Consider the following 25320-nt stretch of genomic DNA (forward strand, 5'->3'; position numbering starts at 1 on the left):
GGCAGATACCACCAAGGATACGTTGCAGGATAACAAACTAAATAAGGGTGGAAAGAGGTTTAGATGGTGCAGAGGCGTCACTAGGGTTGGTGTCACCCGGTGTGGTAACTCATGGTGTCACCCCCCACCCACCCATGGACCTCCTCCTGCTGCACACCAGACGGAATACTTAGTAGAGATGTGCGCCTGCCCATTTTTCAGGTTTTGGTTGTCCCTATAGTATTAATAACCTCAATAACATTTTTTTCCACTAATTTCCATCTACAGGTTGAGTATCCCATATCCAAATATTCCGAAATACGGAATATTCCGAAATACGGACTTTTTTGAGTGAGACTGAGATAGTGAAACTTTTGTTTTTGATGGCTCAATGTACACAAACTTTGTTTAATACTAAAAGTTATTAAAACTATTGTATTAAATGACCTTCAGGCTGTGTGCATAAGGTGTATATGAAACATAAATGAATTGTGTGAATGTACACACACTTTGTTTAATGCACAAAGTTATAAAAAATATTGGCTAAAATTACATTCAGGCTGTGTGTATAAGGTGTATATGAAACATAAATGCATTCTGTGCTTAGATTTTGGTCCCATCACCATAATATCTCATTATGGTATGCAATTACTCCAAAATACGGAAAAATCCGATATCCATAATTCCTCTGGTCCCAAGCATTTTGGATAAGGGATACTCAACCTGTATTTTGAACACCTCACAATATTATTTTAATCCAGTTTAGGCCAAAAGGTTGCACCGAGGTCGCTGGATGACTAAGCAAAGCGACAGAAGTGGGTGGCACAAACACATACATAGCTACAGGGGGCCCAACTACTGGGGGCACAGCGACAGGGCACAACTACTGGGGCAAATCTACTGGGGGCATAGCTATAGGGGGCACAACTACTGGGGCAAATCTACTGGGGGCATAGTTACAGGGGGCACAGCTACAGGGGCAAAACAACTGGGGTGCACAACTACTTGAGGCAAATCTGGGGGCACAGCTACTGGGGGCATAACTGTGGCCACGCCCCTCCCCTATGAAGCCATGCCCCTATATTTGTCGCTTGCCACTGGCGCACACTGTTTTGCCGCAGGGGGAGGGGGCAGTGGAAAATTTCGCACTGGGCGCCACAAGGTGTAGAACCGGCCCTGTCCACCACATAGCACCCCAGGTCCCCTCATGTCCACCTCATAGCGGTCCCCTCATGTCCACCTCGCAGTCCAGGCCCCTCCCCCCATAGCCAGAAAACAAACTTACTCACTTTACTGCTGACTTGGATGTTGACAGCAGCTTGCTTCCCTGCATGGATGTCACAGACTCAATGGTGGCTGACTGATAGAGCTCTCTGCAAGCAACCTGCAGGGCCGCAGCCAGCCGTTCTGATGGATGCTCATAGAGGGCGGATGCGGCTGGTGGACCACGGGCCCCCCCTCACCTGTCCACACACATACACCCTGCCACCGCTGCTGGCTGCATACTGACCAGCCCGATCGGAGCCCCGATTGCGGTCGCCAGAGCTGCCATTCTGAATGCCGGCTCTGTCTATGGAGCCCGGAACTGGCTGCTGCGGTGTAGTGCTGGCGGGTGTGCGGGCCTGTATGCTGCGTTGCCGCTTGGTGCCAGGGAGGAGGTTGTGTGGTCGCAGCCGCGGTGCGCGGACCTGCTCATGTCAGTGGATCGGTTGAGGGTGTGGGTGTGAGTGCGCGGCTCATTTTGGTGTCACCCCATTGAAGGGTGACACCAGGGTGAGGGCCGCACCCCCCGTACCTCCCTTATGACGCCACTGAGATGGTGCACCTAGCATATGGAAATTGTTTTGAGGTCATTACTATCTAAATATGCGGGCATTGTTTTATGTCAAGTGATGTTTGTGAATTTTTACTAATGTGGCAACATGCAGCATACTAATATAAACATAGAGACAATAGACAATACCTAAATGGTACAACAAAAAAATTTATATATTTAGTATGCTGCACCTAATACAGAGCATAGGACTTTGAGCAGAGCCGGCCCTAGGTGTAGGCAAACTAGGCAAATGCCTAGGGCATTTGGTATGACTAGGGAGGGACACAAGCAGCTTCTGCTGATTAAAATGATATGCGGCATGCCTATATTCGGTGTGTAGTATTTCGTATGCAGATAAAGCCACAGTCGCACACAGAATATGGGCATGCCACATATCCTTTTAATCAGCAGAAGCTGCTTGTGCATCCTAGCCACATAGCAATGCAAATAATACACATTGTCATCAAAAAAGGTGCCTGACATTAGCAGAGCTGCCAGCTGACTCACAGCAGGCATCTCCTGCTGCATGGCGCATTGAGGCAAGATGTATGAGGACACATCTGTATCCAAGCAGAGGCAGAGGTCACAGTGTTAGCGGCCGTGTGAGTGGGTTGGTTGTGCAATAGTGTTCGGCATATATGTAAGGGGCATTATGCGTGTCATGTGTATAAATGCATTAATAATGTGCAGCAAATGTGTAAGGGGCACTATGTGTGTCCTTATGTGTGTTAGGGCACCAATAATGTGTGGCATATGTGTAAGGGACATTATGTGTGTCATTATGTGTATAAGGGCATTAATAATGTGTGGCATTATGTGTATAAGGTGCTCTACTGTGTGGCGTAACGTATAGAAAGGGCACTACTGTGTGGTCTAATGTGACTAAAGAGCAATATGGTGTGGTGTAATGTGAATAAGGAGCAATTCAGTGGGATGTAAAGTGTATATAAGGGGCACTACTGTGAGGAGTAATGTATATAAGGTAAAGTGGTCCTACTATGTGATGTAACATGAATTAGGGACACTATCCCATGACAAAATGTGAATAAAGTTGCAGCACTATGTTGCATAATTTGAATTGGGGGTACTATTGTGTGGCCATGCCCCTTGCCAGCAAGAACACGCCACTTTTTGGGCTGTGTGCACTGTTCCTATTTAAACTGTAAGGGGTATGAACACCAAGATAAGGACTGCTATGGGTAAGGGTTGCTGGTGCTGGGAAAGGGGTATAGGGTCAGAGGCGGAACTAGCGTGGTACTAGGGGGCACCAGCCAAAATCTTGCCTAGGACATCATATTGGTTAGGGCCAGCTTTGACTGTGAGAAAGTAAACATTTAGCATATTTGGTACAAAAGCGCAAATACCAAGTATAGACAATATTACAAATTTATTATAAAACTAGTTTTACAATATTCTAAAGTAAATATTATACATACAATCGGAATGTCAATCATGTACAGTCCTGTGCCCTAAATGACAGCTCAATGCACATTGTATATAATCTATAATACATAGCACAATGACTCATATGTATAACTATTATAGTACTGTATTCTCAACAATATATAAGCTCCAAAGGATGATATATGCCCATCGTGCTACCCAATGCTGTGCTGAAATATAAGGCTAGGGTGTCCCCAAAACATGGTATATCTGGACAGCAGCATGGTATGGGACAACCCCAGCAATCACACAGCTCTGCCTTCTTGCAGGTCATTTTGACATATGCTCCAAATTAGTACATAATCTTGTATACATATGTCAAATAAACTATTTTATTAACAATAAATATAAACAATAACAATAATTTCTCATAGTAGCCATCAATCAGCCTAATATTTCTTTAATAGGGTAAACATAAATGAATAGAATTACAAAGATTTAAACCTACAGTATCTTCAGCTTGAAATCTACAGGTAATTTATATCCCTTAATTTTAGGGAAATAACCTTTGCTGTTGTACCTGCATAGCACATGTAATCCAGTCTAGTATTGTGCTTTGCCACTGGCATAGAATACCTGACATAGAGTAGATAATAATGTGACATGTCTCCTGAGCTGCCAGACACCAGACCTGTGTGGTCTAACATCTGGTGACACTCACTGTCTGCATGACCCCCTCATCCACACTACACTGAAAGCCCCTTTTGTCACGGGCATTTCAATGCCTGTTTTTTGGGGGGTTTGAGTAATCAACATTTATGTTTCCTAAAAATATACAGTGATTAGATTAAAGCTAAACGGAAAGACATTTCTGATTATAGGAAAGCGCTTTCAGCATCTAGAGTAATTACATGTCAGACTGACCATGTTTAACCTGTAAAAATGAGGATTTAGGAAGAAACATTTCAGTCCTGTCCAGGCCATGTTGTGCTTGCTTTCACTTGCTTGATGCTGTATGTCACATGGTCCATCATTCATTTATTATATAAAACACTATGGGGCTGATACTGAGTTGGATGTTGGCACGTCCATGTCTGCCTCTATTATTATTATTATTATTATTATTATTATTATTATTATCCTTTATTTATATGGCGCCACAAGGGTTCCGCAATGCCCAATTACAGAGTACATAAACAAATAATCAAAACAGGAGAACAGCAACTTACAGCTGACGATAATATAGGATAAGTACAGGGTAAATAAACATAGCTACATCAGCAGATGACACTGGAATAAGCATCAGGTGGCAGAAGACTGCTGGAGTTGATGCAGTTGAAGATTATTAAAGTAAGACAAAGGATAAGCACATGAGGGAAGAGGGCCCTACTCATGAGAGTTTACATTCTAAAGGGGAGGGGTAGACAGACAGGGGTGACACAGACGGGGTACATAGAGAGCGTGGAACAGAGGGTTAGGAGGAAGGTTGGCTGGGTTTGGTGAATAAGTGGGTCTTGAGAGCCCATTTGAAGTTTTGTAGAGAGGTGGAGAGTCTGAGGCGGAGAGGTAGGGAATTCCAGAGAATTGGAGCAGCATGTGAAAAATCTTGGCGGTAGGAGTGGGAGGAAGTAATCAGTAGGCAGGAGAGTCGGCGTGCATTAGCAGAGCGAAGAGGATGGGTGGGAGTTTAAGGGCAGATAAGGTCAGAGATGTAAATGGGATTGATGGCTATTGATGGCTGCCCATCTGCTAATATATGGAAATGCCACTACAAAGCCCTTCCCTGGTGCACATCCATGTGTCCCAATGTGCAAGGACAGAGATGTACCCTAAGCTGAAGTACCAATTGGTTTGTGTTTAGAAGCACCATCGGTCGCTTTATCAAAATTAGTACCAGCCCTATGGCAAGTGCAATGTCTCTGTCTGAAATTGGCCTCCTTTGCGAGTGGTTGGGTGTTTGTTTATACCGCAACTTTCGCAGACAATCCCGTAACATGCCCATAAGACAGACCAAGTCCGTGCTGGCTCTAAACCACCTGCCTGTCACCATCCTGGATTATCCAGTACCTATGCAACACTCTTCTGAGACACCGCATCTCCCGTGTACCTCATTCGCAACTCAGATGCTATGTATGTGCCAAAGGAAAAAATAATTCCACTGCGTTCAATATGGGCATATATATATGCGTAGATATATGATATAGTGCACCAACTATCAACGTACAGTAGTCAAACATTTGCAAAACTATCATCAGGGCATATATTTCTAAATGGGTCTAAGTATTGTGTCTGCATGAAGATTATCTGAGAAATGTTTGGCTAAGTACTGAATTAATCTAAATGCGTATACCTCTAAATGTTTTTCTTTTAAAGTGGCAATCATTTACAAGGCAAAACCATGCTTTGTAAATTATTGCTGCTTTAAAAAAATGTCTGAGATTGGCCAGTATCCCACACCTCCGGCAAACTCAAACCCTATTACATATGTTCCACAGTATTATTTAAACATATATATTTAAATTTCATAGACTAATACTCAGTATAACATGAATATTGTCTTATTGAAATATTTATAAATTATAATAAAGCTTTTACATGTTAAAAAAAAATAATTACCTGAAAATTAATTTTCATTTGTAATCACTAAGTAAAACATTATATCAATAAATGTGTGAAATACAAAACCAATGTGTTATGCTCTATGGGCCACTGACAGAGGAGATGAAAGATGTTGCAGACAACACTGTCTGCAGGGATATCTGCTCAGAAAAGATACATTTTATACCACACAGAAGCCCTGGAAACTCTACATCAACAAAGGGTTGTCAAAGACTACCAAAGCTCTGTGACGTGGCTAACACAAACACAATCAATTATTCATTGTGACATTCACTTATAGTTGACAACTGATACTTTTAAGCCGTATAATGTCACAAGGAAGAGGTTTTAAAAATAATTTACGCTGAATAGCTTTCATAGATCGAATTGTGTGTACACCTACAGCACTGGCAATTTCATGGACAATGTGCACAGTTGGCTTTAGTTGACTGTTTAACTACACAAAAGTAGCAGTAAGTGCAAACAGCACATGACTTTATAACAAATAAACAACCTTCAAATAAAACTTTAAGTTACCAACTTATTTGCAGTAAAACTTGGGCAACAGTATTGGTGTAATGCTTAGCAGTGAGATTGTGTGTTCAATTCCCACCACTGTCCTGTGTTGAGTTTGGATATTTTCCCTGTGCTTGCATGGGTTTCCTCTGGGTACCCCGGTTTTCTCCCACAGTCCAAAAACATATTGTTAGGTAGGACTGATGTAAATAGCTGAATATCACGGGTGTTTCTATAATGGGTGCAGTGGGAATGGGCCCTTGGGTCCACGGGGGCCCACACCTTACATGCTGCACCCATTTCTGCAATGCTTTCATCTCCAGAGTCCTGTAAAATCACCTGGGAAAATGGCAGGGTGGACTCATCACTAATTCTATTACTTCCTGATATGTTAGGAAGCTGAAATTTAATACAGGTTGAGTATCCCATATCCATATATTCTGAAATACGGAATATTCTGAAATACAGACTTTTTTGAGTGAGAGTGAGATAGTGAAATCTTTGTTTTTTGATGGCTCAGTGTACACAAACTTTGTTTAATACACAAAGTTATTAATAATATTGTATTAAATGACCTTCAGGCTGTGTATACAAGGTGTATATGAAACATAAATGAATTGTGTGTATGTACACACACTTTGTTTAATGCACAAAGTTATAAAAAATATTGGCAAAAATTACCTTCAGGCTGTGTGTATAAGGTGTATATGAAACATAAATACATTCTGTGCTTAGATTTAGGTCCCATCACCATGATATCTCATTATGGTATCTAATTATTCCAAAATACGGAAAAATCCGTTATCCAAAATACCTCTGGTCCCAAGCATTTTGGATAAGGGATACTCAACCTGTATAGGTATTCTTCAGGTGGGAAATAGGAAAACTATGTAATTAGAATTTTAATAAACCTCCCCTAAGGGGATGAAAAGGGGATTTACATAATGACATAATTACCGATGCGTGGCTTGCGGTGTGGGAACGATAGCGCCCGAACGGACAATAGGATCAAAAATTGGATTGTACCTTCAGTGTGTAGAATTTCATTAACTACAAAAATGGTCATGTCACTTTTTACTGTATTTTCTACAGGTGCTCCTCGGGTAACGTCAAGAACAATGGATTAATATTTACTTACATTAAGACATCTCAAATTTACATCTTTATAGATTTACCAAATTTTTATCACTCATTTATATGTACAACCATGAAAATCAGAAACTTCGTGTGAAGAATGGGTAGAACAGCTAGTAAAAATAAAAAAAGCTATATGTGACCTTTGTAAAAGTGTATGGACTAATAAAGCGGGATACATTGTTTATGAATTAGTTAAATTATATGCATACTATTATGTTCTTAAATGGTGGTACCAATTTACAGTTTAAATGGCCTTTTTTTTAGATGAGTATCTCTTTGCTGGGACTGCTTCAGATTTCCTTGGCAAGGAAACAACATTTACACGTTCCCTTGGACCACCTTTTGACCATCATTTCATCAGGACGGATATCTCTGATCATTATTGGCTGAATGGTGAGAATTTAATCTGAACATATTTCACTGAAGTAATGCTTGGGAGTAAAATATTCCAAGTTAAATGAAAACGTCACCTTTAGTCAACTCCTCCTTAATCAAACATAGCCCCTCCCCTGTGTAGAGGTGAGCTGACTCAACTTCATTAAAGGGGCATCATGTTGCTATATATGTGGCTAAGGGTCCCAGAGCTAGTGCTGTGTCACTGTCTAGAAATCCCTGGTCTGCGGTCTCTTCTACCCATGTACTGTTAGGGCACTTATGCAGAAAAAAAGTGGCTTTTGCTTGTCTGCACATACAGTATGTACAAATAACTTTTACATGTTTAGAAGAGAGGGCCCAGGAGACTGGAGGAGTCCTCCCAAAAATGTTGCCATGTGGCTTAGCAGAATAGTACACTGTCCAAGCATGGTGAAATTGGATGAGATCCATCAGTTGGGATTCTATGCCAAGTAGCAATATTTGGCTTCTCTGGAAATGTAGTGTGTTTGGAAGCTAACTGCATACACAGGCTGACAGTGGCCATCTCCCACACCAATCATGTTAAAATTCACTCTACTACAATTGAAATTAATGTTTTTCTGAATTTTTATCTATGTATCTATGTATCTATCTATCTATCTATCTATCTATCTATCTATCTATCTATCTATCATTGCTAATATGAACAACTTGCATTTTTAGTTTCCATTTACAAGTATACAGGTTGAGTATCCCTTATCCAAAATGCTTGGGACCAGAGGTATTTTGGATATGGGATTTTTCCGTATTTTGGAATAATTGCATACCATAATGAGATATCATGGCGATGGGACCCAAGTCTAAGCACAGAATTTATTTATGTTTCATATACACCTTATACACACAGCCTGAATGTAATTTTAGCCAATATTTTTTATAACTTTGTGCATTAAACAAAGTGTGTGTACATTCACACAATTCATTTATGTTTCTTATACACCTTATACACACAGCCTGAAGGTCATTTAATATAATATTTTTAATAACTTTGTGTATTAAACAAGGTTTGTGTACATTGAGCCATCAAAAAACTAAAGTTTCACTATCTCACTCTCACTCAAAAAAGTCCGTATTTTGGAATATTCCGTATTTCGGATATTTGGATATGGGATACTCAACCTGTATTACTAATTACTGAATTCATATCCTTTTCAGTAATACCAAAAATGAGCAAAAACCCCATATAAGGCAAAACCAGAATTGTTAACACAAAGTTTGAGCAAATGAATGTACAGTATAACTATAGATTTATCTGAGTTTTCTGTACTCTTACTGTAGGTGCAAAATTTTTTGGTGCATATTCTATCCCAGACACTTACAATCCGGACGATGACAAGATTTACTTCTTCTTTCGGGAAGCATCTCCAGAAGGCAGCACTTCTGAAAAAACAATATTTTCTCGGGTTGGAAGAGTCTGTAAGGTGAGAATGCTTAATGTAGGACAGGTTTATGTTACACTATATAATACAAAATACCTTAAGCAACCGATGCTTTGAAATGTTATTGTGTGAAAACATATCACATACTGTATAACAATTACACGAAATCACCTGACCAATGCTAAATTAATCCTCCAAGCTTGGCTAGATTTTGGCTATACAAATACTACACAATTAATGACAACAGCAAGATATTGCATTAACTTGTTTAGCAATTCATAAAATTGTGTTTGACACAAAAGCCTTGTTTAGCACTGTGGATACAGTGTCATTTCTGTCACAGCCCTGAATAGCTCTCTGCTGTATCAGATTTAGGGTAAATACTCATTAACATTTTTAATACACTTTCCCTGTCACTGCATGCTGACACAGCTTTAAGAGATTTAACCATAGCTTAATTAATTGCTGTAGGAGCCTTTATCATGCCTTGTTCTGTTTGTGATACATCCAGTACTTGACAAAGTACATAGAAACAATTTAATGTTTGTACTGGAGAGAATTATTGTAATCCCATTCTAACTAGTTCTTATGACAGCATACACTTTCAAGCGCACAAAAACACATATGAAGAAAGAAAAGAGAATGGAACAATGATCCCGACTGTATTCTTCTATGAAAGCACTGGAAAAAAAGAATAACTAATAAACCATGAAACACATTACATGTAAGGACTTTATTTGAATGTTAGTATACAAAATAACATAAAAAATACAGGTACAAAACAGTTAAAACAATACATATAGTGGGTATTATATACAATTCATATGATTGCCATAATTGGAATGGATAATAAATAGTACTGATCTTTATTATATACTGGGTGAAAACTCAGATGGCTGTAGGAAAAATAATGACATCACAGCCTCTATTGGTATACAGTGCAGTTTTATTATACACAGGGCTGCATTAAAGATTGTGTGGGCCTCTGGGCAAGAATGTTATGGGGTCCCCCACCCAAAAAATTGACAAAACACAGACACACACACTCACTCACACAGACATAAACAGGGGTCTCACCCACAGCAGTGTCACCCGCGGCTCCTCACTGGGTCCTCAGTATGGATGTCTCCCACCAGGGTCCTCAAAGGGGGGTCCTTCCATGAGGCTCCTTCCTCACTGCCTTTGCTGCTCCCAGCCACTGCCTGTGCCACTCTCAGCCACTGCCAGCAGGGTCCTCACTGCGGGGGTCCTTCCATACTGCCTGTGCCGCGGTGCTACTCCCAGCCATTTCACTGCTTCTGAATACATACTGCCACTCTGTATACACGATGTATTCCTTAATCCAGCCATGATTATACATAGTAACTAGGCAATATATCAATATATCAAAAATGCCCCAATTAGGACAAATATAAGCAAATAAACACATTTTGTCATAAAGCTCAACAAATTAATTCATATCTTGATATCTAATATAATAAATAAACAAACAGGAGCAATAATGTCTCATGGTTCCATGTAAGTAACATGTAAATAAATGTAATCAATTATAATTGGAGCCATGCTGCATGTAATTATTGTTTGTACGTACGTACGTACGTACGTACGTACGTACGTACGTACGTATGATTTCTTACACCTAAGAAGAAGCAGTTTATGCAATGGGGCTCTATCATTTTTATATTATCATGGAACCCATGGTCGAAGTAGAAATTATTATTTTTAAATACAATTGAAATAAAATATTAACAGTCCATTCATGTCATTTACAATCTAAATACATGCCTCATGGGTAAACTCACAAGCTCTGGCTGGGATTTAGGATGGACCAAAACAATGATAAATTCTAGTATAATATCTAGTACTTATGAAATGATCCCTTAAACCTAGTAAAATTGGTGTTAGAGGTATAGTGGAACATTCTACAATATAAAAAAGGGAGTCCACGTTTTACAGCAAATATAAAGCATAGCAATATATACAATGATAATGAATGGTAAAAAAATTCCTAATTGTTATAAAGTGAACAGTAAATGTGCTTTGACGTATGTAAGTAAATATTTTATTGGTATTCCAGTTTGCAAATGAAACATAATCTTGCCAGAGCCGTTTACATATAAATACAGTAGGAAAATTCCCTACCTAACCGCTATAATTTTGTGCTGCCTGTAACTGAAAGATTAACATAAGATTGAAGGCACAGTTGCTGATACATTTCAGGCTTTTGGAATTACCCTTAGTATTATAACACAGAGATGTCTATACCAGTAAGCACTGGTCCAATTTCTGTCCTTCTGATCCTTTCCCTAAGGGGACAGCTGCTGCATAATATAGTCTGCTTCCTATTTGGTTTCAGGCCTAGAAAATTATAGAAATCTTAGAATAATTTGCCTAGGGACAAACATCTGTTGCTTTCACCGTTGAAATGTTGGATGTTTTACAACATATAACCTGCAAGTTTGTCTCCATCACGGCGTGAAATAATTGAAGTATTTCATTTGAATACCTGATGTTAATGTGTTGTATATGCTTTTTGTAGCACTGCGCAGGTTTGTGTAGCAATTGGTTGCTTTAGTAGAGGAGTAGAAGCATACACAGGCAGAGAGGGAGGATCTGGGAGTGGTGAGAAGCTTTATTCAGCTGAAAGATGTGGCTTTTTGATATTTACAGTATGATCCGTCATGTGCACTGGAATGACCCTTGAAACCTATTGGTACAAAATGAAAAGTCCATACACACTAGACGACGTCGGTCTATGAGCGACGCTGTCTAGTGTTTCTCCACCCAGGATGGGCGGTCGGCGGCCACGTACACACCAAGAGTCCAGATCGAGCATGCATGCACTGCCGACAGCGATGATTGTTGCCGACCCATGAGGCCGCACAGCGATCATCGCTGACGGCATATACACTTGCTGACAAAATGAGCAATGTAACTCAGGAAGGGGGAAAATAACAACGTCGCTCATTTTCTCGACAAGTATGTATGCACCTTAAGATGTTTTACAGTATAAATATAACTGAAAGAACTTATAAAACAATAAATAAATAAATAAACAAGTTGTGTCTACATATGAATTATGACATTTGGCTAGATGAGGGATTTCATTCCATATACCTGTATGTATAACTTCCTATGTGTTTTCATATGTTCTGGACAAACCTGTTTTACAAAAATAGACTCGTATATCACAAAAGATTCAGTAATGAGTGAGTGTAAAAGGTTAACTGCAGTCAAAGATAAATTATTTTTCAATTCAATCCTCTCTACTAAGTCATGGAAGCAAAGTAATCTTGTGGAGCCCACAGCTTGGGAGGTTTGCACCGCTTCTAGCACCTGTATTATTTACTGCTTCTGTAAAAGCCTGGGAAGTCTGAATGTACACTGTGGCCCTAATTCAGCCTGGATCACTATTGAGACAGAAAATTAGATTTTCTCAATCCTGCTTCTGCTAAAAATAGCATGTGAAGAGTCGTGCAGAAAGGTAAAAGACGTCACCAATGCAATCGCAAAATTGTGTATGCAACAGCAGAATTGCAATATATACAAAGAAATCGAGTACCATCGACATCTGCTGTTGACCCAGGCCTTCTCAGAATAATGAGATTGTATTCGTACCAGCGCCATGTTTTTCGTCATAATCCACTGCAATTGACGTCAGATACACACCCAAAAATGACCATGATCCACCTGCGTTTTTCAAACCACTCCCCAAAAACACCATGTTAGCACCCACGAACGGTCACTTCCTGCCAATCAAATTGCGATCACATTTCACTAAATTACAATCGCAATTTAGCCTTTGCGCACGCACAATGTGCAGTCTGCTTATAATCACCCGATTTGCGATTTTGCAACTGAAGCTGAATAAGGCCCTGTGTGTGCAACATAAGGATGTCCTTCCAGCTGTCTGGGCAAACTCCGAAGCCACTGTGTACTGTACAATTTGCATTTAGACATCTCTGGGCTATTATCCCTAGAAAAACACCCAGTGGTAGTGTATTTTACAGGTTCATTAGTTAAGAGTAAGGTTGAAGAAATCTGAATAATTTATCACTGGAATTATCCTAACTTTTAATATTTTTAGAAATGTCACTATTTCAAGTGATGTTTGCATAGTGTGTCGAAGGGTCAGTTAAGGACAGCAGTAAGGGATTGTAGTATCACAACATTTACTCTGTCATATGCGCAGGGGCGGATTGGGAACAAAAAGCGGCCCTGGAAAAATTTGTACTAGTGGCCCCACATGGGCAGCACCAGAGGTGTAAGGTCTAGCCATGGGCCATGGCAGCAGCACCCTCCCCCCAAGACTTTCCAGATAGTGGGCATGTCCAGCATCAAGGGGGAAGTTAAAAAGAAATAAAATTAAATATTATGAGCATATTATATGATACACCTTCAGAATTTAGGAAACTATATCATTCTGTAGAAAGATATATTTTCTTGCTTATTACACCAACCGTATCCCAATCACTATTCACTCAATCTTATATGCCACCCCGCAAACAACCGCCACTGTCAATCACACTGCGGCTGCATCCTTCTTGCAGCCAGTGTGCGTGCGCAGACCAGATGGACGCACCTGTTGCATGCGGACGCGCAGCTGCATCCATCTCAGAATCAGCTCCTTACAGTAGTTCTGAACCATCTGTGTGATGGAAATGTATTAAATAAGCTATGGTTCAGATGACTCAATTCAGATAAAAACTCTCTTCTCATGTAAGTCCTGATTTCAAGGCATCTTCACCTAATCACTTTTCCTGCAGTCTTAACCAAACGTTCAAGTGCACCTCACTCGGCAGCAGTACATTTGCTATACCATACAATGACACCATAAAGGTGCATACACACTGTGCAGTATTTAAGTCAATATTGCTCATTTTCCCCCTTCTGAACAATATTGACTAAAATACTGCAGTGTGTATGACACAAACGATGGCCGAGGCACCTTCCCGGGGTCATTACTGACTACCTCTGTCGGCCGTACATGCATTTCAATTTTGGTATGTCAGCCAAAACTGCATGTTAGTGACATCCCTGAGTGATATAATTTGTGGTATCACTCAGTGTCTATGCACTATGTCGTGTGGCCCAGGAGGGTAGGGAACACACTGTGCCATATCACTCATGGAGCGTATTGCACTTTGTTTACCCACCTTAAGTCAAGAAACTCTTGACTATGTAACAGCAAAAGTTTAATAGTGTTACTTTACTCAAACTGGTTGCCCTTAACCATCTCCTAAAGAAAAGGTATTGATGCACCTTTTTTTTTTTAATATAACCTAGTATTTAGTTACCATGCCATGTTATTTATTTAGCCTATTTTTGACTGGTTGGTTTGTATCTAGGTGAATTTTGGAAGGTGTTAGACCCTGACATAGCAGCTGGAGACTCACGGATTGCCTGTCTCTGCCATGACAACTGGTCAGACATTTGCTCTCATTTAACTTGCTGTAAATTGATCAAGCTAATGTTTGACCATGTGTAATGTAATACTGCTTATCTGTGTTCTTAGAACCATGTTATTATGAAAACTTTATTGTGGTGCCATTATTTACTAAGTATACATCTTGTGGTAGTTTTCAACTGGTTAAGAAGGCTGCATTGCTCCATAATTACTTAGAAAAATACATCTGTTACATGTGCTGGGATCTCCCAGATAAGCCCTGACTGAGCAGACTGATGATAAGAGGCTCTGCTTGCATTCTGGTATAGCTTTACAACAGGATCATGACCACAACAGAATTCCCTAAAATAGGCATTTACAGATGGCTTTAGGAAGATATACTGTAGATATGATCTATGAAACCACAAACATACATTTACACAATGGTCTCCCTCTTCCGTCTTATTTCCATAGTTAAACATTAGCTGCATTGAAATCTGACTTATGTGCCAATGTAATTAAATACACATTGAATGCCAATATTTTTTTATTTGGTACTTACAGGGAACAGACGCAACATTGTTCTGAGTTCCAGTTTGTGTAGGCACTACCAGCCGACAATGTATGCTGTATACTGCTGACAAGGCAGCCTGCATTACAGGCTCATCCTAGCATGTTTTATTAACTGTAGTTTATCTACGCCTTCATGAGTTATATGAAATGTGTCCATTCATCCTAAATCTGATAGTATTAATTAGCTCAAACTAAGTATGATCAGAACTGAGCATATATAGTATTGTATGAAGCCACATCCAGTAAAAAGGGATAAATAAGGAATTAAGTAAAGATGATTATTGGTGCAGTTTAGCTGCCAAACTACTAAATTAATAATTTTACTTATTTGTTGGTGGATCACAAATGAACCCTAGGTATGCCCATATGCAAATATGCAAATGCTTATTGCGTGGTTACACAGTGCAGGTGTTAACGAAAACTTTAAACTTCAAACTTTCAGGAAACTTTAAAGACCTGGCAAACAGGCCTGTGCCTACCCTTTGCCAAGTTATTAAACTCTTGGTGCTGGCAGTTATTTGCTGAACACCTTTCAGTTTCCATTAAGTAGTTTCCAGTTACTACCTCCAGTGTAGACCTTTCCACACTTACAAAATGAATCTCTCTCAAAGGCTCATGGGTTTTTTTTGTAGTGATTTCCATTTAACATATGTATGGAGTTCTCATGTAATCCTATGATAATGCAGTTATGTTTGCTCAATAACGATTGTTAACTATTTAAGTTGTACAGCAGAATTTATTCATATTGTGCATATTTTTATTTAAACAGTGCGTAAAAACTGCAGAACATTTATTTCTTCCCGATGCCTGTTACTGCCATCTCTTTTCTTCCATTAACTCTATCAGTCATGAAGATAAAAATAGTATACAGAGGCATGGGCTGAGTTTGTTTTTAACACAAATATTTGTAAAGGAAATTCCTGAATCAGTTTGATTTCTGCCGACATTACACTTTATTGCAGAAAATGGAATTGCAGGCCTGTATGCTGTAAGCTAAAACAGATCAGGTTGACTTTTTTAAGGGGGGGCGTACACACATAGGTGATGGATGATTTCAAACAAATGAGAATTACATTGTAGCATTGCCACACACACAGGAGCACAGCTGTAATGAATCACTGAACTTAAGGAGTCAGATATAAACAAGCATTGAATATTTCATAAACTTTGTACCATAACTGATCTGAGAAAGCTACAGTAAAACACGTCATAAAAAAAACAGTAAAGGAAACACTGTATCATGCATTTGAACCTTCAAGAACAATTCTTTTTAATATGCGCCAACAGGGCATTAGAGGAATTCTGTGATTCCCACCAGCAAACTTCTTCCTATCTATAGAACCAATCATAGCCAAAGGACTACACCACAAGCCAAATGGGACAGGGCAGTAGAGGGAATTTTACTACCAGGAATATAGAAATCAGAATTTATGGCTGTTAAGAGCGATCCTGATGCTGTTACTCTGTAATAGAGAACCAGCCTGCAGATGATGTCCGTAAAGTTTTTAAGTGATTCGATTAGATCTTTATGGTAGCTTTTGCTATTTTTTATTATGACATTTTAGTTTTTTTTCATGTCACTGATTTTCACTTACTTGCATAAAGAATTGTGCACTGATTTATTTGCATTGTAGCAGGGGTTGGTTGGCAAATTTTAGCTTGGTGACCAAGAACAGTGCTCTGGCTGATAAGCTGTCGACAGCACTTAAAGGTAGTTTTAGGTATAAAATTCATTGGCTACCTTATTAACGCCCAAAATGCCCTTCTGCTTGAGAAACAGGTATTACTGCCAATTAAAGGGTTTGTTTCAATCTGCCACATATATTATCAGGGATATTGCCAGCATTAACCCTTTTGGTTAAGGTAATTTATTGAAGAGCTTTCTGGTAATTTACCGTCAGAGAACAAATGAGCAGCATTAATAAGAAACATACTTTATTCTTAGTATAATACATTATTTTAATGCAATACTATTATAACCCCCCTTTACCTCTAAAAAGGAATGATCCGAATACTCTTCCTTTGGGTTGTCAATTGCCATTACATTCCGAACAGAGGATATGGGCATCTGATAACGCTTTGCTATCTTCTTATAGCCTTCTCCTGCTTTGTGAGCGTCAACTATTCTCAGTTTCAGTGTTCTACACAACTGCTTAGAGAACCCATGGTGCTGATTGTTGGAGCAAGGTCAGATGAGTCTGGGCTTTTAAAACCTTTGAGATTGACATAACCTGGTCTTTCCAGATGATGATTGAGAACAATCCATGACACTGCCAGGTCTCAGCTGTCCAAAGGGGGCAGTACAAGGTATAAACTCTGCAGGGTGCCCAAACTTTTGCAGACGCCATTTTTTGCTTTCTGTTCTTTTAAAAGTGTAAATGATGGAAATAAAAACTTTTTTTGACATGTTATAAGAATGTCTAATCTGTAATTTGATGCCTTTTGGAGATTTTTCCATCTTTCCTTGGCTTCTTTTTGCACATTAAAATGAATTTTTGCCTGGGGTGCCCAAACTTTCAAACCCCACTGTACATCTATGGCCAATACGGTAGCTCTCCAGTGTGCTCTTGTTCTTCCCCTTAGCCTCTGCTTTCATCTACCCCACTTTGTAGAATTTTGTTCATGTGTCCACAGCCTCTGCTTTACTATTCTGAGCTTGCACCCTTTCTCTTCTTCAGTGTGTTTAGTCTGAGATTTTTCTGGATCATAGGCAAGCGCAGAACTGCCATCTTTGCAGGGTGCTTGGCAGTTACCGTTCCCCTACTACACCTCAGAGCCCCAAAGCCAATGCAACCCCTGAAATAGTTTCCCCAATGGTATGTTTGTAATCAGAAAAAAAATCACAATGACAATATTACTATCCAACTAGTCATCCAGTTGTTTATAAACTAGCCCAAGATCTTCAATATTGGTATGGTCATAGGGCGATTTGCCACCCTGTGGTTCAGCTTGTAATAATAAAAGCACTATATCAGAGGCAAGGTGTGAGTAGGTGCAATGGTTTTATACCCATACAATATTATTTTTCAAAACTGAAATCTTTGTTTTATTGTTTATTTGTGGATTTAGTTATTTATTTGTTTTCTATGTTCAAGGATGTCCAATATTATGAGCAATTGGCTTTTTAAGTATTTTCCCTAAATTGTTTGGATTGTTTAGCTTATTGCCACAGGGCCTGAGTTGGGAAAAAATTAAGAAAGGGCAAGTCACTGTACAGCTGGGCAAACCATGTTGCAAGGGGTGCAGATACATAAATTATTTACATGTGGGGTAAATACTGGCTGCTTTTGCATGTAGCCCACAAATGCTGGGCAGCTTTAGTTTTACACTGCTATTTACTGCAGGTTTCAGTTTGAACACGCTTCTCTCTAATCTAAATCTCTGAACATTTTACACCACCCCCACCTGCAATGCGACATGTTTTTACCCAGGTGATTAGTTACTTACTAATTCTTACTTTATTCCCAACTCAGAATCAGGCCTATAGGCCCTCATTCCTAGTTGTTCGCTCGCTAGCTACTTTTAGCAGAAATGCAAACACAAAGCCGCCGCCCTCTGGGAGTGTATCTTAGCATAGCAGAATTGCTAATGAAAGATTAGCAATTCTGCTATTATTTCCTTGCAGTTTCTGAGTAGCTCCAGACCTACTCCTAGATTGCGATCACCTCAGTCCGTTTAGTTCCTGGTTTGACGTCACAAACATGCCCAGCGTCCGGCCAGCCACTCCTCCGTTTCTCCAGCCACTCCTGCGTTTTTACCTGGCACGCCTGTGTTTTTTAGCACACTCCCTGAAAACGGCCAGTTTCCGCTCAGAAACACCCACTTCCTGTCAATCACACTACGATCAGCAGAGCGATTGAAAAGCTTAGTTCGGCCGTGAGTAAAATAGCATAGTTTTGTGTAAAATTGCTTAGCGCGTGCGCCCTGCTGTGCATACGCATGCACAGAACTGCCGGATTTTAGCCTATTAGCAATTCTGCTAAAAATAGCAGCGAGCGAACACCTCGGAATGAGGGCCATAGTACTGTACATGTATTGTGTTAATTTAACACTTAATTACTGACAATCATGGGGCCTCTACTCATTAAGAATGCTGAATCAGAAATGCTTTATGAGTTAAATTGTGAAAGAACAGGGAGGAAAATAAACTGGCTTGTGAATTAGACCAGTTATTTAAAAATCATAAAATTGGTGTTACAACATTTATGTAGAAAATGTTATATTAGTTTGGAGGCTTATATTAAAGCTGGAATTGTACCAAAGGGATAAGGAAAAAAACAAATCGCACCTGTAAGACACTTCCTGAATAATAGGTTTCTCCCCAAATGGAAAGATGAATACTTTTACTGTGCAACTACAGATGTGTCCATATACACCGTTCCCCATTTAAGCCATATAGCCAAATTAGCCATGCAATGAAATCTGCGACTTTGCCACGCCTTGTGATTTTTCTTAACATATTCTACTTTAATCAGCTACTCAACTTCTGCAGCGAGAAAGAAATGTGGAACCCATGAAATCGCTACTCGTGGTGGGGCATCTTAGCCATGCTAGGCATTTCGTGCAAAATGAAGCAAAAAGGGAAAGGTGTATGAGGATACGTGTAGTTGTAACTAGACTTATTTATGATAATTACCATAGAGAAGGCAATATTCTGGAAAGGAAATTACTAAGAGGGTGTACACAAAACACAGTACATGTTTTCAGAGTTATCAAATTTTCAAAAACTTAAAAATGAACTGAATGAAATAGAGACATCTCAAAAAATATTATGGAAATAAAACTGAAGTGACTCTGCAAACATACACATGTCTGCACCTGCCCGGTGGGCGATGTGTAGGATGTATGCAGTTGGTGAGTCCTTTGTCCCTGGTGCAGGTACATTTGTGGAGGTATTAATGCAAGTGATATGAACATGAAACTTTTTTGGAAGGAAGTGCAGGAACTAATTTCCTTTTTGGGAACATTAAATAAATTTTTCGAAAAATATTAGCTCAACTTGTTTTTGGCCATAAAATTGTGTGGTGAGAGGGGTTGTCTCTCACCTGAATTTCCCACATTCCTGTGGGATCAGCTCCCTCCAAGGGAGACTAAATCAAGTCCTGTGCAGTCTGCAACAGCAGTGGAGGTTTGGAACTCTGGGTTTTCTGGGTGGCACAGGCATTGGAAGTCATCACTGATGATGGGAAGGGTTTAAAATCATCATCTGCTTGGTGCTCTAGGCGCTGATGCTGAATAGAGGCAAGAAGGTAGGCTGGAGTCTCCTTAGTGTCAGAGACTTTTTGAACAAGCTGTGCCAGGGAGCACAACAGATTGTGGTGGCATTCAACTGCAGGAGTATGTACACTAGCACTTTAGTGCTGGGACATTTACTTACACTTGCATGTCTAATTACTGCACCTTTTTCTTCCAGGCTTCTTCTGTGTGCGTGTGTTTGCTAAAGTGCAGTGTCTGTTACAATTAAAAGCACTGCTTCACCGTGAACCTGCCTATCGTGTGTCCTACATTTGGTAGAATTATTCAGAGCAGACATGCAAATAATTTATAAGTCATTGTAATAAGTGAACTGAGGAGAAATATCCTTACAGCTTGCCTGAATTTTAAGCACATTAAATATGATGTGCCACCCTCCAGCAAGTGGTTTCCTCACGTGCTTAGTGGGAAATCTACCACTGCTAATTACCTGTGCTCTCAAACATTAATATTCTTAAAACATGGATGGTTAGATTACCTTGAGGACTGAGTTTGGGAACCACTGGTGTAGAATGTTAATATGCTAAGAAATAGGTAGTTCAGGATCAAATCCTTTGCACAAGAGCAAATGCAGTATATATTTATAAATGTTTCTGGGCTACTAGAGCCCCATCATCAGGATATATATATTGCCGTGATCAAAATGCGCCAGCATTAAACATTGTCTTTTGCTACCTGGTGGTCTTTTGTTTCTTTTAATCCCTGAGTGCTGCCAATTGCGTGACTTTGTGTAGAAGGTTGTGTTTACCATCATCTTTGTGATGGAGGTCAATGGGTTTAGATCTCCGCAGTATGCAGTGAGTGCCATAAAATCCATATTTGTGTGTGTATAGATAGATAGATAGATAGATAGATAGATATACTTTAGAAATAAAATTATTATTTGTATTGTTGTTATTGTTATTATTATTATTATTATTATTATTATATTACTGAGCCACTCTATATGTGACAGTCAACATACATAGACAGTTCTTTGTACACACTGCTATGGTCTTATCAGGAGATGTGTGAATATTTCTTCCTAAACCCTACAAGAAAGATTACCCACAATATATACAAGATGTGTATTATTGCAGTTTATTTATGCTGATACTGATTATTTTGGGAAGGTAATATAATCAACAAGTGTACTGTCACTCTGAAATCGGATATCATCTTATGTGGGGTACTTGTTAGAAAATAGTAATTACATCTGTCCAGGGGTATATCTAGAGAGGAGGAGGCCCGTGTGCAGGCTCTGTCATGCCTCCTCCTCTCCAGCTGGCGGCAGCGCTGGGACTCTGGGCACTAAGGTCCCTAGGGGGCCTAGCGCTGTCCCAGAGTCTAAAGCGCATGTGCAGATCACCGGGAAAATGGCGCGGCAACAATTTTCCTAGTAATTTTCCTACTGTGCATGCGCAAAACACCGGGAAAATGGTGCAGCGCCATTATGCCAGTGATTTCTGCAGCGCTGTTGCTTCGCCGCAGGACTCCGGGGTAAAGTATGACAAATAATGGGAGCAGGGTATGCGGTGTCTGCCCTGCACACACTGCACCCATTATAAATATGCCAGTGAATTTGGCCATAACTGAATCAAAGACTGACGTGAATGGTTAAAAATTGTCTTTACAGCACTACATAATATGGTGCAATATAAATAATAAAGGTAAGAGGTTGGACATTGGTGAGATGTTTACGCTTTTGCACAGCGCACTTGGGGGCAGATTTATTAAGCTCGGAGAAGTGATAAAGTGGAAGGTGATAAAGCACCAGGTAGTCAGCTCCTAACTGTCATTTTTCAAACCCAGCCTGCGACATGGTAGTTAGGATCTGATTGGCTGGTATTTTATCACTTTCCACTTTATCACTTCACCAAGCTTAATAAATCTGCCCCTTGGAAACTTGTCCACATCTGTGTTAATGTGCAATTCCTACTTTTTAAGAGGTCTGACCAAGCAGTTGGTGGATGTTCCAGGTGAATATGTGCAAACTAAAAGTGTTTTGCATAAATAATGAAAGCACATTGTAACTGACATCCAATGGAATTTTACTTTGGCCAGCAAACAGGCGAAGAGAGATCTGAAACTGAGTATTTCATCAGGAAATGAAAACTTGAGAGCACTGAAATTATATATTGCCCAGGGCTCAATACAGTCATGGTATGGTTCTGTTTGTTATTAATTCCCATGAGTACTTGACACAATGATTATAGTTTTGTTCAGCATTTTTACAGTGACATGTCACAAAAGTGCATTTTTTTCCTAGAGCTATGATTTAACCTTTCCAATTATTGTAACTGTTTAACTGAGTACTTGCCCAAGGAGCTTTCAGAATACCTTCAGATGCATACTGTGCCTCTCTAAGTCACCATGTTATACCCTATTTAATTCTCACAGTTGATACACTTTTCATCCATTCAGGCATATTTATGGCACAGATGTGAACATTTCAAATAATAAACTTGCTTTAAGGTATGCAACTTACTCCAATATTAATTCTATTTGTATAAAGTGGGTACATTTAAAATCAGACCTGTAACAGACACCAATATGTGAACTGTATATTTGTGGTTAATTCCCACAAAGAGCAGTTGGTTATAAAATGTCTTGGCACAAACTTAGCTCTACAGTTTATTGTTGTTTGAATAAATGCATATGATAGTGCCACTGGCCAAGGAGTCAAAATATTAGCACTGCCAAATATATCTATTGTTTCAAATATTTGTGTTCTCTGTAGACAGTTTTGCACCACACGTCTAGCATTCTGTGGCTTTTTAAGTTCAACACTCGTCATTGAGCATGTTGTCTTTAGCATTTGATTGTATTTATTTTAATACTCAAGATAATGGTATGCTTATTATTTCTATGCTATGTTACCTAGTTTCTATTAGCCAAATCACATATAGAATTGTAACCTCAAATTAGCTAATTATTGCTGAGCCATGCCCATGCCACATTCAACGTACTTTAGTTTTATTCAATAAAAGTGAATAATGTTCTGATGTGTGGAGTTTCTGTAGGTTTTTGTCCTTATTATTCTCCTTCTGCTCGGGAAATTATAATATATATTATACTGAGTAACAATCATGTGACATAATGATAGTATATTGTCTTGAAATTTTCTGAAATAACTTATTCCAAGCATAGTACTTAGTTAACCTGGGTCATGGGTCATAGAATGTTCTATTAAAGCAACCCATTAAATAGCCATCATTTACAACGATGCAGTACAGTGGACTGCACTGCTAATCAATGGTGCTATTATGTGAAGTCTATTAAGAAATGAAGTGAAATAACATTTTAATGAATATCAAATTGCAGCAAGATATTATTTATGTGTAAACAAAATTAATGACTTCTTGATTATAAAGTCCATCAAGTATTTTCAGTTTCTTTCTCTAACAACTTAGAGGACCTGCTCAGATCTGACGTTTACACTAAGGGGTTCATTCCGAGTTGTTCGCTCGTTGCCGATTTTCGCTATACTGCGATTAGTCGCTTACTGCGCATGCGCAAGGTTCGCAGAGCGCATGCGCTTAGTTATTTTACACAAAAGTTAGGTATTTTACTCACGGCATAATGAAGCTTTTTCATCGTTCTGGTGATCGTACTGTGATTGACAGGAAGTAGGTGTTTCTGGGCGGAAACTGACCATTTTCTGGGAGTGTGCGAAAAAACGCTTGCGTTTCTGGGAAAAATGCGGGAGTGTCTGAAGAAACGGGGTAGTGTCTGGCCGAACGCTGGGTGTGTTTGTGACGTCAAACCAGGAACAAAACTGACTGTACTGATCGCAATGTACTGATCGCAATGTAGGAGTAAGTCTGGAGCTACTCAGAAACTGCTAAGAAATTTCTATTCGCAATTCTGCTAATCTTTCGTTCGCAATTCTGCTAAGCTAAAATACACTCCCAGAGGGCGGCGGCTTAGCGTGTGCAATGCTGCTAAAAGCAGCTAGCGAGCGAACAACTCGGAATGAGGGCCTAAAATCATACTTGCTTTCGCCACAGGTGATGGCAATCATACATTACCAGGAAAGTCCAGGAACAGAGTATTTTCTCCCTCATGGAGAGGGTCAGGTAGGCAAGTATGACTAAGATCACCCTTGGCAAAGTCCCCCTTCCTATCGGAAGTGGCGACAGTGTAACATTGGCATGGAAGTGCACAGCCAGCATGTTCATGTGTATGATGCTGCTGGCTGCTTCCCCTTCATGTCAGGAGCAGGTGCTACACTACATGTGGTGGCACCATAGGGACATTACAAGCAATGAGGAGGAGCAGTATCAAACCTTCAAGAGAGATAAAGTGAAGATGTTGCCCATATTACCAGTCAGCTTCTATCTGTCATTGTACAGACTGTGCTAGAGAAATGATAGATATAATCTGATTGGTTGCTATGGGTAGCTCGCTAAGATTTTGATATATCAGCCATATTGCTCTTGGTAACAACCAATATTTGGCCTAAGGATAGCACAGGCCCTGGAACTGTCATCTGTAATTCTGCAACTAATTTCTTAAGTAAAATGGACCTTATTCAGGTTTGTTAGCAAACCAAAAAACTTAGCAATTGGGAAAAACCATGTGACTGCAGGTGGGGCAGATATAACATGTACAGTGAGAGTTAGATTTGGGTGGTGTGTGTTCAATCTGAAATCTAAATTGCAGTGTAGAAATTAAGCAGCCAGTATTTACCCTGCACAGAAACAATATAACTCACCCAAATCTAAATCTCTCTGCACATGTTACATCTGCCCCACCTGCAGTGTAACATGGTTAGAAAAACAATGTAAAATTGCATTAGTGAAACCTATCTACAACTGTGATTAATGTAAGTAGAAGGCTTCTCTGCTCGCCTACAGCACAGAGGGTTCGAATGGATCATTTTGGGCTAATGGAGAGGCAAGAGG

General features: G+C 39.6%; 1 protein-coding gene across 3 annotated transcripts in view; it reads left to right on the top strand.

The window, feature by feature from the left end:
• SEMA3D (semaphorin 3D) overlaps nt 1-25320 on the top strand; it is a 293106-nt gene that overhangs the window by 169583 nt on the left and 98203 nt on the right. For all 3 annotated transcript variants that reach the window (XM_063926929.1, XM_063926930.1, XM_063926931.1), the window contains exons 7-8: nt 7694-7822; nt 9122-9264. In XM_063926929.1, the coding sequence (XP_063782999.1) occupies nt 7694-7822; nt 9122-9264 (272 nt within the window). The remainder of the gene's footprint in view (nt 1-7693; nt 7823-9121; nt 9265-25320) is intronic.

The sequence above is a fragment of the Pseudophryne corroboree genome, chromosome 6 (genome assembly GCF_028390025.1).
Source record: "Pseudophryne corroboree isolate aPseCor3 chromosome 6, aPseCor3.hap2, whole genome shotgun sequence".
NCBI lineage: Eukaryota > Metazoa > Chordata > Amphibia > Anura > Myobatrachidae > Pseudophryne > Pseudophryne corroboree.